Source organism: Pygoscelis adeliae, unplaced genomic scaffold (genome assembly GCF_000699105.1).
Source record: "Pygoscelis adeliae isolate BGI_AS28 unplaced genomic scaffold, ASM69910v1 Scaffold139, whole genome shotgun sequence".
Lineage (NCBI taxonomy): Eukaryota > Metazoa > Chordata > Aves > Sphenisciformes > Spheniscidae > Pygoscelis > Pygoscelis adeliae.
The window spans coordinates 1067724-1082820 of NW_008825613.1; the positions used below are offsets into that span (position 1 = coordinate 1067724).

Below are 15097 nucleotides of genomic sequence, written 5' to 3' on the forward strand. Positions count from 1 at the left end.
AGCCGACCACTAGTCTCCAACCCGCTGTTGCTCCCTCTTGCTTTTACCTGGGGGGGGCTCGGTGATCCTTGGCAGCTCATTAGCTGCATCCTGTTGACACACACACGGATTCGTGGCAGTTTGCATGAATTATAGCCTGGGATGTGGCTCTCTGTGCACTTCAGTCTGTCGTTAACAGTGAGAAATCCAAGCTAAGAAACACAAAGCTAGTGGTGGTATGTATGGCTTTCTAAAATGTCTATTTTCCCCAACACTAGCTGTAACACATGATTTATCTAACCAAAATGCAGATGATTTAACACATTATTTACCTAACCAGACTTCAGAAGACTGAAGTTTCAGTGTTGTAAACCCTCTCAAGTCATTTTAGCCTTCCCCACTAAAGCTCCAGGTATAACTCAGTGTAGCTCCTCATGGCACGGTAAGTTTAACACAACCTTCAGAGAGTCTGCTTTCCAGCTAAAATTGCCACGTAATAGATGTGCTGTAATGTAGATCAGTCATTCAATCTTCCCTCTCTTAGCAGACCTGTGGGGTTCACACAGCATGAGGCGATAGAAGGAACAGTGCATCTTCAGAGAGAAAGGAATATACTACTTGACAGCTCTGCAAATTGGAGTAAAATTGTGGGTGGCATACGATCCGCCTTGATTAAGTTATGTTAACAGGAAAGAGAGAGCTGAAAAATGTCATGTGTGAATGCTTCAGAAGAAAGAAACGATTCAGAGCTTTCCACAGAAAGGAGTCAGAAAGCCAGCTCAGCTGCAAAGCAGTCGAATTATGTATCTATTACCTCTCCCTGGTTTTACTCTTTCCTGGGCTTCTTATTATGGTCAGTATGGGGCACAGTAGAGGAAGGTGAGCTGATTTTCAAGTTTTGTCATCTCATCTACAGCTCTTGGGAGACGCTGTTTGGATGTTTCCAGCCTTCCTGGCTCCATCCAGCAGATCATAACTGACATAAGCTTTCTTGTCACTGTATCAATAGCATGGCTCATGGATTGTATGTTTGATCTGGTGTTCATCAGCCTGAACAGCAACAATGAAAGTAAAAGCGGGGTAACTTGACAGAATTCTTGGTTGCCTCTGAGGTCAGACGGAACCTGATCATGTTGTAACAGCCCAGCTTGTTCCCCCTAGAGACACTCCTTGGACTGTCTTTGAAAATTTGGACATCCTAAAGGTGGGTGATGGCCAGATCTTGTGGTTGTGAACACCCTTCAAGATGACGCTCTTGGCCTTCGAAGTCTTGGACTGCACACCCATCCTAGTGGGGACAGTCCTCTCCATTTTGGCCTTGAGCAACATCTTGGGATGAAAAGGACGCTGGTCCTTTTCCATAGATGGGCTCCTGGTTTGAACCAGTACATCTGTTCTTATATTTAGCTTTGCATTAAGAATAGATGCATTTATTTGCCTTATAGAAATAATTTCCCTTTTCCTCTTTCTCTGCTGTCCCCTCTGTTCACTTTGTCTACGTTCCAATGCTCCACAAAAGTTGTCGTCTTTAAGCCAAAACCCGTTTTGCAGATTTAGTCAGCTGAAACAATCTTAACATATATACTTCACCAACTCACCATCGATCTCCAACTCTCTTTTTCCAAAGTCTCTCCTCCCTTTGCTTCACTCTCTTAATTTCTCTCCCACTTCTATCCAGTATAATTTCACCCTAAGATGCACTTCGGGAAACATTTCATGGGAAACTGCAGGCAATCTTTCAAAGACATAGTCATTTAATAAAGCTTCACAAATTTTTGTATTTGCTTTCCTCTCACTGACAAAGGACTTGCATGAAATGCAAACCTTCAGTCTAAAATCATTACGCTACTCACATTGACCAATTTCAGTACGTGTCGCCACAATTAAATACGTGGCTACACACAAAAAACTTTACCAGCCTAACTCCCCACACAGATAAGCCACAAGTGCATAAACTTCCATTTCTTAGACATAACCAGCTCGGTTCTGCCATGTCTGCCCAGATCAAAACTTCCCACTTAAGCCAATTTGGAGTCAGATAAAACTGTCAATGAGACTCAAGATCAAGCCAGAGCACTACGACAAAATGTTAAAGGCTGAGGAGTGGTCATTTCTTCAGCCAGATGAAAGTTTTTTACACTAAGTTAAAAGCTTGGGCTAACAAGATACTTTAATTTTCTTTCTATTAGCACTACTGAATTTTTATTTATAAGATTCAAGATTGTGTGTGTATGTGTGAACTTCCTTTAAGTTTCCACTTCTAAAGCTAGATCCTGCCTCCAAGGCGACACAGAGAATCCATCATTTGTTTTCCTGATCTGTTGCAGAGTCTTGGATGAATCAGAGTTTACACAGTGGACCAGAACTTGAGGCCTCTTTTTATGGAACATTTAGGAAGTTTTTTGTAAAAAAATACAATATTTACTCTTCCAATGCATTCTGGTCTTTTTGAAGAGTGGATATTTGTACCCCTCCTTAAAACTTTTATGATTTAGCAGGAAATTAATACACTTGCCATAAGATAAGGCTTTTTCCCATCTTTTATTTCCTGGACATTTGTTTTATGTATAAATTGTTTTATAAATAGCTGTTTCCTTAACTGAAATATTCTGATCTTGCTTAAATTGAATTATTTTTAGTACAGGCTTGAGAAGGAAACCATTCTAACGTTATAACAATGAACACTGCAGTGAGATGTACAGTCAATTTTAGCACAGCTGTAACCTCCACTGCAGAATGATGCTCCTTCTTGCTTGTATAAGGGCAAATATATTCGATGTTCTACAGAAAGCACTAGGTTGCGTAAAAACTAAAGAACTGTTCAGCAAAAAAACCTATACCATAAGGAGTTACTAAATCTACAGCACAATATAATATTTTAACTTTTTACTGTTAGCTGCACTACAAACTAGCTTGATCTAGCATTGATTTAGCCACATAATGAGCTACTGAAAATTTGTGTTTCAAAGGGAATCATTGCTATGATTTTTCATTCAGCATATACACAGGGATCAAAAAATAGTCTGGATTTTCCATCCCTTACTTGAAGCAGGTGCTGCTAGGGAATTAGGCCATCTTCGATCACTTCAAGGATCATCCGTTGACTTTATAAGCAGCAGAAAGGGATACACAGACCAGTTCCTCATAAATACTACGAAAAAGAGGATGTTCACTTGCTACTTACTCCAGTATACTGCGGTTGATTTATATAAGTCAGAAGAGTTATCTCAAGTTTTATAAGCCCATGAAAACTATGTACTACTACTCCTTGAGCAAACCAGGAGACAGCCTTCTGGCTCAGGGCCCATTTGGAAGGTAGACCTGGATTTCTTAACCAGGAAATGTACTTTTAATGGTTTTCTTATGGCATTCAGAAGAAAGGACTAGACTATACATACTCTGGACATAAAAGGGTGAAACTAAGAAAACAGTAGCTGACCTGTGTCATCAATATGTTCCTTCTGTGGAAAAACACGGCAAAACCACAACATTGGTTGTGGGTTAATATTTCGTACAATGACTACAAGGAGCCCTGGTGATACCAGTGCTCAGACTGCATTTATTTTCAGCAAGATAAATGAGAATATATGAATAGTCTTATTCCACCCCCAGAAGCTTAATTTCTATTGTATTTTGTTCATAGGTGAAAATGTTATTGAAGACAATGACCATTACTTTATTGTGACTAACGACAAGATTAGAAAGGGTAACTTTTTTTGACCAATGTCAGCAGAAAATAACGCTGCCCAACCCCACTGACTTTTCTGTGAATAGGTACCATTTAAACCTTTGTTTCTATTCCATTTGATTTCTTAACAAGAGCATTTTCATTCACTTATTAATATAGGAAAGAAAAAAAAAGAACAAAGAATAAGGTCAACAGTTGACATCATACTCCTTGTTTTCAAGATTTAACCTATCTTTTCCTTAGAACGATATAGAAGGAAAGCATGCTTAAAATGAGCATTTAATGTAATAAATGGAATTTAAGTTGAGCTTGAGATAGCTATTGATGCACAGATCCCAACTGGAAGACACGATGGGTAGATACCATTTTGTAATGACCTTCCTACAGCTATCTGCCCCATGCTAAAATTGTTGCGTAGGAAGAAATCTTTTCCTAAATTCAAACTGTAAGATTTAAAGAAAACAATACTTGCTTGCTATAGGCCTTTCTAACGAGCATTAATATGTGGCTTGACACACTGTAATAGGCTGTGTCCAAGAAGCTCAGACACAGTGTGGGAAAACGCTTCTCAGTTTCTTCCTCACACTATTTGCTTTAAAATGAAAGCTGGGGAGGCTCTGTGGAACCTGGATCCAAATTAATCTTAACAATCTTCTAGAAAATCTCCATTAAAGCTCAAAGCTTAAGAGCTTAATGTGTGCATAGTTTGTGCTTTGAAAGAGCCAGAGGCTCTAACCCCAAGAATTGATCTTATATTCATTTTTTGGTTTCATTCACCAGCACACAAGAAAGGCCAACGCTTGTTAATGTTTGAATTTATGATGTTTTAAACACTTTCAGTATGGCAACAGGTTTTGTTCTCTCTCCCGAGGTTGGTTGTTACTAACCATAAACTGAGACACCTGGAAAAAGCTAGACTTTGATGACTACAATTTCATGCCACCTCTGAGCAGCAGAATATCTCCATGGAGCTCCTGGTCCTCTCCAGGAAAACACTTTGTCCTCATCAGAGGCCATGCTGCCTGGCCAATTATTTTAGCTTCATTATTTTATTATTCTTTCTATTCATGACTGAAAATCACCACAGGTGAAACTCCTGGCCACAAGGAGAGGCCAGGAGGTGGGATGTCAACCTAGCCAAGAACCAGTCTAGTGAGTTGGGCAGTTCTTTGCTCCTATATCTAAGTGGCTAATGGTGCCTGAGGTTCGAGTAATTCCTCACTCATGGTCCTGGCTGAGCTGCGGTACAGCCACACTCGTGTCCAGGGTATCACCTTCCTGGCTCCACTTGCCCTGCCCTACTGCTAAAGCCTTGCCTGCAGATCACAGGACTGTGGTCACCCTGTGGGACAGCCCAATTTTGTGACTCCCTGACAATATCATCACAGAGATTTAGTTAGTGTATATATATATTTATATATTACTATACATATACATTACATTATTATATATGATACATATCAAACAATAATTTTTTTTCCCCCTAAGTCCCTTTTTCATACAATGTTAATTGGAGAAAAACTAATTTAAAGTTGAATGAACACAGGCTACCCCTCGAGTTTACCCTACCGAACACCCAAGTCAATGCACCGTGTCTGTTTTTCTAATTTTAACAACCTTAACTTTGAAAACACTTAAAAAAGCAGGTCAGAAACAAAACTAAATCAAGCACGTGACATGGCATGGTAAAATTTAGTATGCCCACATTAGGGAGACCTGTTACCGGTCATCTGATATGGCTGCGTGGGATTAATTTCTCATCCAAAACATCCTTTTTAAGGGGATGTATTATTATTCAGGTCACTAGTTTGTGAACTGTAAGATCTTCTAGATCCTACAACAGCGCATTTCCCTGAAAACCTCTCTTTGGAAAAAAAAAAACAAACCTGGAAATGAAGCAATCATTTCTAAAACATTTTCATATATTGAAAACTAGCTGAATCCAAAATAAAAACAGAAGAAATCAACTACAGCTTCCCCCTGGTGAGAGGTGGGGGAAAAAGAGCACAAATCTGAAGGATTTTGTGCACATTCCCATCCACCATCAAGAGAAATCATCTCTCAGGCATAGTTTTACCCCTCGCACTGCTTCTGCACAGCGAGGGGGTGTCAGTTCAGGGGCAAAATGATGCAGCAGGGAACGTTTTGACCTGAGACAAACCTGGTATAGTGAAGCCTTTGTAACGATGGGATTACTTACAGCATCACACTGACTTGGGCGATTTTTTTCTCCAGGATTCGGTGACATTATGCTTCTAGTTGGGATTATTTTGATGACATGAAACATAGCCCGTTCTTCACCGCTGTGACACACTTGAATTATTGGGATATTAGGCATTGCTTAGGTAAGGAGGATTGGTTCTAGTTCGAGATGGTAGCACAAACCAAAGGAAAGTTTGAGAGAGTCAAATTTAAGGAGTGAGAGACTTGGCTTTATGTCTTTCTTGTTACTTCTCTAACCCATATTTTATCGCATCCTACAGCTTTTGCTTCTCTAGAAGCTTGCCATTTACCTCTAAAGCACAAGAACGCACTTTGAATGGACTTGCTTCTACAGCAGTTTATAAATCAGGTTTTTCCCTAGTGAGGGTGGGTTTTTTTCTCATGGGTATTTTCTTCAATAAGGTACACTTCAAATGACTCATATTAAAGCTTCTTCTCTTACACCTCAGCTGTGTGACTTTCTGCCAATGAATAATTCCCAATGGGAACAAAAGTAAACCGTGGCAAGACTCCTCCTGGGGCGGAGGATATGGCTTACAGATGGTTAAAAAGTAAATTAAAAAAAAAAAGAGATGAGAAGGAAACAAATCAAATACTGCATTCACAAAAAAAGCCAAAAGATGAGGATGGCAGATTCACTGTATTTTTTGATAAAGTAAACAAGTGTCATACCTTTTTAAAAATTCCATATACTCAGTATGCTTGATGAGGCCTGTCCTCATCATTATTGTTTGAAAACATTGCCGATCAATAGCCCAAAGTTTCACATTTACGAGAGCTGGAAAAAACAAGACAAGGGGAAAATGTAATTAGCAAAATGTTAAAATTTGAAAAATCTGTTGTGAACTGCAGAGGAAAACAAATTCATTCATGAGAAAGCATGAAAATGGATACACACTTCAAAACAGTAACATAAAACTCATCTGCTGGACAATGGACTAAGCATGCACTGAAATGATCCCAAATATCTGAAATTTTAGCTGTAGTACATGGGCTTTTGGAAAGATCGCCTAAAAGCAACTGTGAGACGAGAAGAAATCAATGCAGGCTGAAAGCAAGCAAGAAATAGGGGGTCAGTTCACCATAACCTGGGATACATCATTGCCTATGACACTGAGTGATTTGGAGAAATTTTTAGCACATTATCTTGTTTCCGAGACAGCAAAATTCATTAAGGTTTCATCCTACTCCCAAAGTAGATGACAAATTTCTCCTTGACCTCGAGAGATTTTCCAGAACCAAGTCCTGTTATATCCTAATAATTGAACACCTCCCGATTCTGGAGGTTTTGAGAAATTTTTTTCCAACTTTAGTTTTCAGGTCTCTGATAAATTCCAACACTTCAGTGCTACACACCATATGCTACATCATATACTTCAGAAGCAAAGTCCCGTTGTAAAAACAAGCATAACAGATTACCAGTGCATAAAGTACAGATGCTCAAAGAAAACAGCATCATGTGAATTGGATGTGCAGAACCCCAAATGGTACAGATTTTTATCTCAGATGTGGCTTACATGTTTGCATTGCTTCCATATATACAGTTTATAATAAGAGTTTCTCCTTAGAGAAACAGTTTAATTAAACAAAACTACTCTAAAGACCTCGGCACTTGTATTAATTTTTTTTTCAGAGAGTAATCGCAATAAATTTCATCCCCATATGCCACTTCACTACAGGAAACAGAAATGAGCAAAATTACTTTCAACAAAATATTTACAAATTTTCTCACAAATAAAAATCCGAGAAACGACTTTGCTTTTATTTGCTGGTCCTTTAGTTCACAAACACCCTCGTTAATTAGTTTTTATCCCTAGCTGCAGTTGCAGGATGTAAAACCTTCAAAGTGCAAATTCAAATTTTTCTTCTCAAATTGCATTGCAGAACTAAGTGAATGCATCACATCATTTAAAGTCTCTTCTCATTTTCAAGACAGAAACTCCTTTTTGAGAAGTGTTTTTAGTTTTATAATCAAACTGATGGGAAAGAATGACCTATAGCTTTAGTATGAAAGATTTCTGTTAAAAAAAATTAGTCTTTCACTTTCTTCAGAGTGGAAGAGACAACTAATATGAATGAGATCTCTATTTTTCTGGTTTTTTACTGCCTTCTGCAAAATAGGGGTTTTAATTGATTTTTAGATGAGCTCTATCCTAGAGGAACAAATGAATATTATTCAACAGAGTGTGTGGTGGGGGACTCACTGAAAAGGACAGTCTCCCGCTGTACTGGCTGATGATGACGAGGGTTGCTATCAAGTCACTAAAAATTCAGTAAAATCCCTGAAATTCAGTGACAGCAGGAAAAGATGATCTTGTAAACTAGGTGCTTTCTATCAGAAATGAAAAAATGTAGGGGATTTCAGCCAGCCTGGCGATTTTAGGATGGTTTTTATTCAGTGTAATGTATGATTATCACACACGGCAAAAAGGTGATTTGCTTGGTCATGACTGGCAAAAACATCAATAACGGAATATTTTAAAAAAAGATGTAGTGAATGTGAAAATAATGAATGAAATAAGAGTTTATAATTTTTTTTTGTTTGGACTAAAATATGCAATAGCATCCCAGTGTCCTATCATGAACATGTACCATGAACACACCTTATTCATTTATCAGGAATATTTTTTCCAAATACAGCCATTCTTTAAGGTAAAATTCAAGTTTTCACCTGTATTTGTTTCATACAGTCTTCATAGCAAAGGCATGACTGTTAAGCTGACACCGCTAGTTGAGTAAGGTCAGAAGACAGCAAATACTTAAATTCACCGCTTTTTCTATTGTCTCATGTAATTCTGAAAGGCAGGGCATCCTTCCTATAAATAATTTTATCTACTCCTGCTTCCCAATGTATTTTAATGGGTTCATCATCTTATGCAAACAAGTAGCTCTTAAAAATAAAAGGTTTCATCCCAGTCTCAATCCTAGCCAGCTGGTCCTTAATGGACACGTTCAATAGGCACCTGGGACCAAATTCCTGTTGGAGTCCGTCACAGCATGTAAGAGCACGGCCTCTAAATGGCACAGTCCCCATCCTTGGCCCATCAGACGCATTTATGGGCTATACGTTATTATGCCCTAAATCAGTGACTGATGGCAATCAGCTAACTCTTATTTTTCATGCATGTAGTGAACAATGAAGGTACTCAGAGGATTTTCCTTCCTGCAAGGGATTCAGATATAGCTGCAAAGATACAACCTATCTCTGAGGTCCACACGGGTGCCACAGAGCCAGATAAGTGGCAAACACTTACTCATTCTCCTCTGATCCACAGATGCTTTATGAAGCACTACATCATATTTGATTCCCCAAAGACCAGAAAGAGTCATTGCTGCATGGCCAGTGCTAGCTAGGCTCTCACTCAGTCTCTTAATGCACTTAAGTAAATGACAAATGTAATTTAGTACCTCTTGAGCAAAATGAAGATCCATTTATTGCTGCTAGAAATTGCTCTGTTGAAACAAATCTCTGCAGCTGGCAAACTTCATGGGAGCACAGGACCAGAGGCTTACTTAACGAGCCTGGAACAAGTCACATTCCCCTGAAGGTAACCCCTAGTAACCCAAGTTATATATACATACAACTATATTTCTATATATGAATATATATATATATCTCAAATTACATATATACACACATAGATATAATTATTTATAATTTTATATATAGTATATATAACTATATAATTTTTTTTTTTTTTAATATATCCCCCAATTATACATACAGCTGTATACTAGCTAACTGTACTAACAAGGCCGTGCAGCTCAGGAAAAATTAAGTGTAGACAATGCACTTCTGCACTGCTAATTATAATCACTACTCATACTTTATATTCACATTTATCCTGCTTAATGATAAACAGATGTTTTAATAATGGCTAATCACAGTAGAGCTTTGAATGTCAATAAGACCCTTATAATCAGGTGTGAGAATCATCTCCTGTTACGCTTAAAATCTTGTGTAAATATGTTAGAGGGTTACTGAAGGAACACTATGAATTCTGTAAGATTTGACGATATTAACAACTTCAAAGAGAGATATTTATGAGTGCCCGAGATGAAAAATATGTATATGGGATGTATACCACAAAGTAAATTCCACCATGAATAACTGAGTCATAACAGATACAGACAGAAGTGACACAGAGATTTTCTTGTCCGTCCCTCTGCAAAGAGCCTGTGTTGGATGCTGGTAAAATTTTCTGTGAAGCATGGTTTCAGGAGAATATCGTATTCTCTGACTGCAAAAACTACCACCATAAAGGAACATGATAAATAACATTATAAAAACAGATGTGTATACATATATCTATATCGGGAGTTCCCTAAGACTACTCAATAATATAAAATATTATACTGCAATCGAAGCAGATAACTGGAGTTATACTACAATTAAAGTTTATTGCCTCTTTTACACTTTTTCGTAATAAAATATTATAGCTGGGGTTTCATTTTATCTTTGTAATAGCACATAATGCAATCACCGATCATCCTAGAAGCCACCAAGATTTTGGCTGGCACGCAAAAAAAGTAGCAACACTATAAGGCAACAATATGCATGCTCACAAACTAAGATATATTATAAAATATATATTGTCATATACACTCCTCCTTCACTCTGAGGTACGGATAAAAATAGGGATGCCCAGGACTGGGACCTCTAAATGGATTATATGATATAGTTTTCCAGGTGAGGGTCTCAGACGATGCTGGGCATTCTGCAGTCATTGCAGAATATTTTAATTGCATGTTAGAGATGAGCAATCCCATCAAATGAGGATTTGGTGCAAGCTCCTAACAAAGGCACTAGATAATTAAAAAAACACGGTTAAAGCACAGAGTGGTTAAATTAACCTCAGCAAAGGCACAACTTCTTACGCTTTCTAGTAAGATTTTCCTTCAAAAATGGATTCATCTGAATCCGAAACTCCAGATGAAAGTGAGTTGGTGCAAGGGCTGAAACCAAAGCAAAATGCTCCTGGATAAACAGGGAAGAGCAGTGAGAGCCAAAGCAAAAGAATCAGGATTTCATGGGTCAAAACTGGACAGGGGTGGAGATATTATCATTAAAGTTTAAATTTGAAGTGTTCATCGCGGTCAATACTTAATTTCTGATAACAAGTTGACTGAAATTATTTAAATCAATCATTTCAGTATATGAGTCGGACACCTCTCTACACCAGAATCACTGATTTAAGCAAATAAACAAATTCAATAAACAATTTCAAACTTCTTTTCCAAAAAGAAATTTTTCCAAAAAGAAGTTTTCTTCCTATTCATCTACCTGGGCAACCTATGAAAATATATCCCATTTTAAACAAGCGAAAATACATCCCCAGGGATATACAGTCCCCAACACAGCCCAAAGCTTGGGCTACGTCCTGGCTGGTTTATCCACGTCTGCTGGCTCACTCGTGTGCCGGGAGGTCTCTGAACATAAAGTAAGGCAAGATAGAGGTATTTTCTCTGGTTGTAAAGGATCATATGTGCATATCCTTCATGACGCAGCACAAACCTGATGGATTCAGTGGCTTAGACCCTCTCTGAGTGCCTGTCCAAGGCAGGGCACAATTTCAGGGTGATGCATTAAATAATAGGGACTATGCATTATTGATCTTCTCCAAGGCTTAATTCTCTTAATTTTTAATACTTGTCGTCATGTCCCCAGCCTGCTGAAGGACAAAGCTTTTGCTCTTTTGCTTCTTTTCTTCTTGTGGACCCAGCAGCTGAAAATCCTGAACTTCAGGCTCAGATCCAAGCTACTCCTTTTCTCTGTATCACATGCAAAGGCAGTGAAATAAGGGAGAAACTGCAAAGTCTTAAGTGAAAAAAGTATTTACAAAAACGCAACATAAGTATTATTTATGTTATATGTGTTATATAATATTATATGTTAATATAGCCGGGGAAGTCCTTCAGGTGCAGCTGCTAAGATGCACCTGAAAATAAAGCATCATTTTGCATAGCACTATTGGAAAACTGTCTTCCCAACACAGACTTTAAGCACAGGCTGCTGTTCTGCAAAGCCAGATCAATCACAAAATGTCCTTTTAATGACAGCCAGTGCAGCAAAGTTTATCAGTAAAACATTGAAAGATGCTTTAAATCCTTAAAATCAGAGCAACCACCAGAATAGTGTCCAGATAGGTGTATTACTTCAAAATGAAATGCAATACTCGTGTGGCCCTGCAATCCCTTAGCATCTTTCCAAGTTTTTATGTGCTCAGTGAAGCCTTTCCAAATTTTTCAAGGATCACCGAGTGAATCATCCTCAGCTCAGGCGCTTGCTGGCGGCGTTATTGGACCTGAAACTTTTTATTGCCTTGCACTGTAGCCAGAATTCATCACCTCGCTTTTGCTTTTAGGCTATTTTATTCAAATAACTGTTTGTTTATCCGCCCAGGAAAGCCTCAGGCAAAGAAACAGCGGCATGTTCGTGCCCTTAGGGCCTTTCTGGCAGCAACGATACATAAAATTTCCACTCAAATTTAAGCGTCCTCCCACTTGGGTTTGATTTTGCAGGGATTATTGTGCAAATTACCATCGGGGAGAACACAGTCATTTCCAGTTACTTGTGTTTCGTCATGTATATCTTATAAAATGATGATGAAAAGCACATTTAACTAAATAGAAGGAGCACACTGAATTATTTTACCCCACCAGACACACTGTGAATCATAAGCAAGTTCCCGGCAGACTCCATTTCGGGATACGGCATGGAGCAATACAGAGGGCATGTATTTAACAGCTGGAGCAAGAATGAATTTCTCTATTCTCAGATGTTTCTGTTTCAAGTTTCTAACAATGATGTCACCAGTACTATGAAGACTTCATCCCGATGCTACCTGTTTTCTCAAGAGGTCCTTTCCCGTAACTCCCCAGGGGGATTTTGCCACTTCATATTGTGCAAAGGAGTAATTTTACATTTGGCCAAGGAAAGATGCAGCATTCAAGCAGAGACAGATAAACATTTAAATATGCTTTTTCTCCCAGTATAGTTTATATCCATGTGCTCCTAAACTGGGACAGTTTGTTAAAAATAATGTTGAGCAATAAAAAAAGAAAACATACCCACAGAAACAGCAGAAAAAAATTTTTTTTTTTTTTGCATTCTTGGGCCAGAGCTGTGGCTTTTCCTGGTACACAGAGAGCAGGACGGCAATTAAGGAGAATTAAGAAGAAAAAAAAAAAGGCAAAAAAACTTCCAGCAGGCCTAATAGTAATCCTAATGATGGAGTGCAGGATGATCTCAGATGTCCAGCGCTCAATGTGGCGTTATGCTCAATGCCGGCATTATGGCAGCACTTCATACTGTGCAGTGAATTTTTGGATGGCAGCAGGACACCCCAGCCGTGGTCCTTCTCGTGCTGCTGGGCTACAAACAGGGAGTTTTTTGCCCACATGATAGCAATTCTGTGCTGTGGTGTAGGTGCATGATAAAAGATGAGGTTGTATCATCTCCATCCACCTCTTTGCAGACTGTCCATTTAATAATGGTCTTTAAAGCAGAGGTCAAATATGCACTTTTGTGAGTGCCTGAAATTATCATCATACTTTGATCTTTACTTTGATCTTCCACATTTTTCCCCCGTCTCCCTCCCTGAGCTTTATTTACTTGAATTTTGTCACCAAAACCATCTGTATTACATGCATTACAAAACCCCATTGTGCAGAAGTTCCTGGGCTGTGTTGCTCACGTGGCGAAGTGAGAGTAACTGCTGTTCAAAGGCAACAACTGCTTCAATACTCGAGCCCTTTTCAGGCCATAAATAAAATTAATTTCTTATTTGGATTTGCATGATCTTTCAACAAAAAAAAGCCTCTGCTTTGCCATGGATACTGCAGCAAAGGGCGCACTTATCACCATGCTCTATCCGGTTCCCTTGGCACCAGACCCCATACCAGCACCTAACGCTGAGGAGGGGAGGCAAGGAAATATTCAACACTGGCACGACTGCACCTGAGTATTTAAAGCAAGAGATGCTCTTGCATGTGTATCTGGGATTATTTGTCATTAAAGAGAGCTAGCAATCGTGAGAAACCTCACAGGAGGATGCTGTACCCATGCATGTCACCTCTAACACATCTACCAAGCTTCCTGGCAGGTGATGCTGGATGCTCACCTACACGTGGTGTAGATACAGGTAAGATAATCTGCTCTTTGCATGAGAGAGAAGCCCTTTTTCTTTTGAAAATTATGCATTGTTTGCACTTTCATAGTACTTAAAGTACAAGCTGGTCCTGAATCACATTCTGGAATCAAGATTGCTGCAGACTTACAAAACCGGGCATTTTTTTCATACTAAATGGATAAAACATTCAAAAACAGGTTAATGGGTAAGTCTCAGAATTGTAGTACTTTTTAAAGAACTGGTTTTGGCTGCTGTTTAAGCACTGGTCTCAGTGGTGACTCATAATGTATTCAGGTTACGTGAGGAGGAAACAAAGCAGGAAGGACATGACTCAATGAAAGTTCTCCAGATAGCTCTGCTTTCACTACAGTAAACGATGAAGACCCCGGACATCCCAAGGAACTGTATACACTTTGCATAGGAATGAAATGTCTGGATAAGATCAGATACGACTAAGAAAAGAAACTGATGGAAATGGTTATTAATGAAATCTGCTCTTTTCCACCAGAATAAAATCACCTCTAGTATTAAAAAGTCAGTGAACCAAATTTTAGGGGTAACATTAGCGATTAAGACATCTGGGAAAAACTGGGGTGAACAAAATGAAACACTGCAGGTGTACTGTAGGAATGACTCAGTGGAAATTACGACCACACCTGTTCATCTTTAGTAAGAAATCAGTAAATAGAATAACACCATTGATATTTAGTTATAATTAACAGAATTCATTATTGGTTTTACTGTGGTTTTGGTATGTTATGCTGGAGAATGTGGGGTGACTCCTTCTCCCACTGAAGTGATTGGGCTCTGTGGAGTCAACAAAATGGTCTATTTAAAACAGAAATAAAAAAAGGATCAATTCATCCCACTGCCCATGTTATGCTGTTATTACTCTTTGAATGAAGGGATGCACTTAGTGTCTGAAGGACACTGAAGGGAGACCTTTCCCATTTGTGCTATGGACTGGCTGTCCCCACCATTCGTATGTGTGATTCAGAGGAAGAGCTGGTCCTACGCCAAGCTCCCCCAGTGTCTAACCCCAGGGAGGTCTTGCCTCTTTGATTCTTTTGCTGTG

The 15097-nt window shown here is 38.8% G+C and overlaps 1 protein-coding gene across 1 annotated transcript in view; it reads right to left on the reverse strand.

The window, feature by feature from the left end:
- Positions 1–15097, reverse strand: part of LOC103924282 (cGMP-dependent protein kinase 1-like) — a 360077-nt gene that overhangs the window by 92056 nt on the left and 252924 nt on the right. The window contains exon 4 of the mRNA XM_009332774.1: positions 6563–6668. Coding sequence (XP_009331049.1) covers positions 6563–6668 — 106 coding nt within the window. The remainder of the gene's footprint in view (positions 1–6562; positions 6669–15097) is intronic.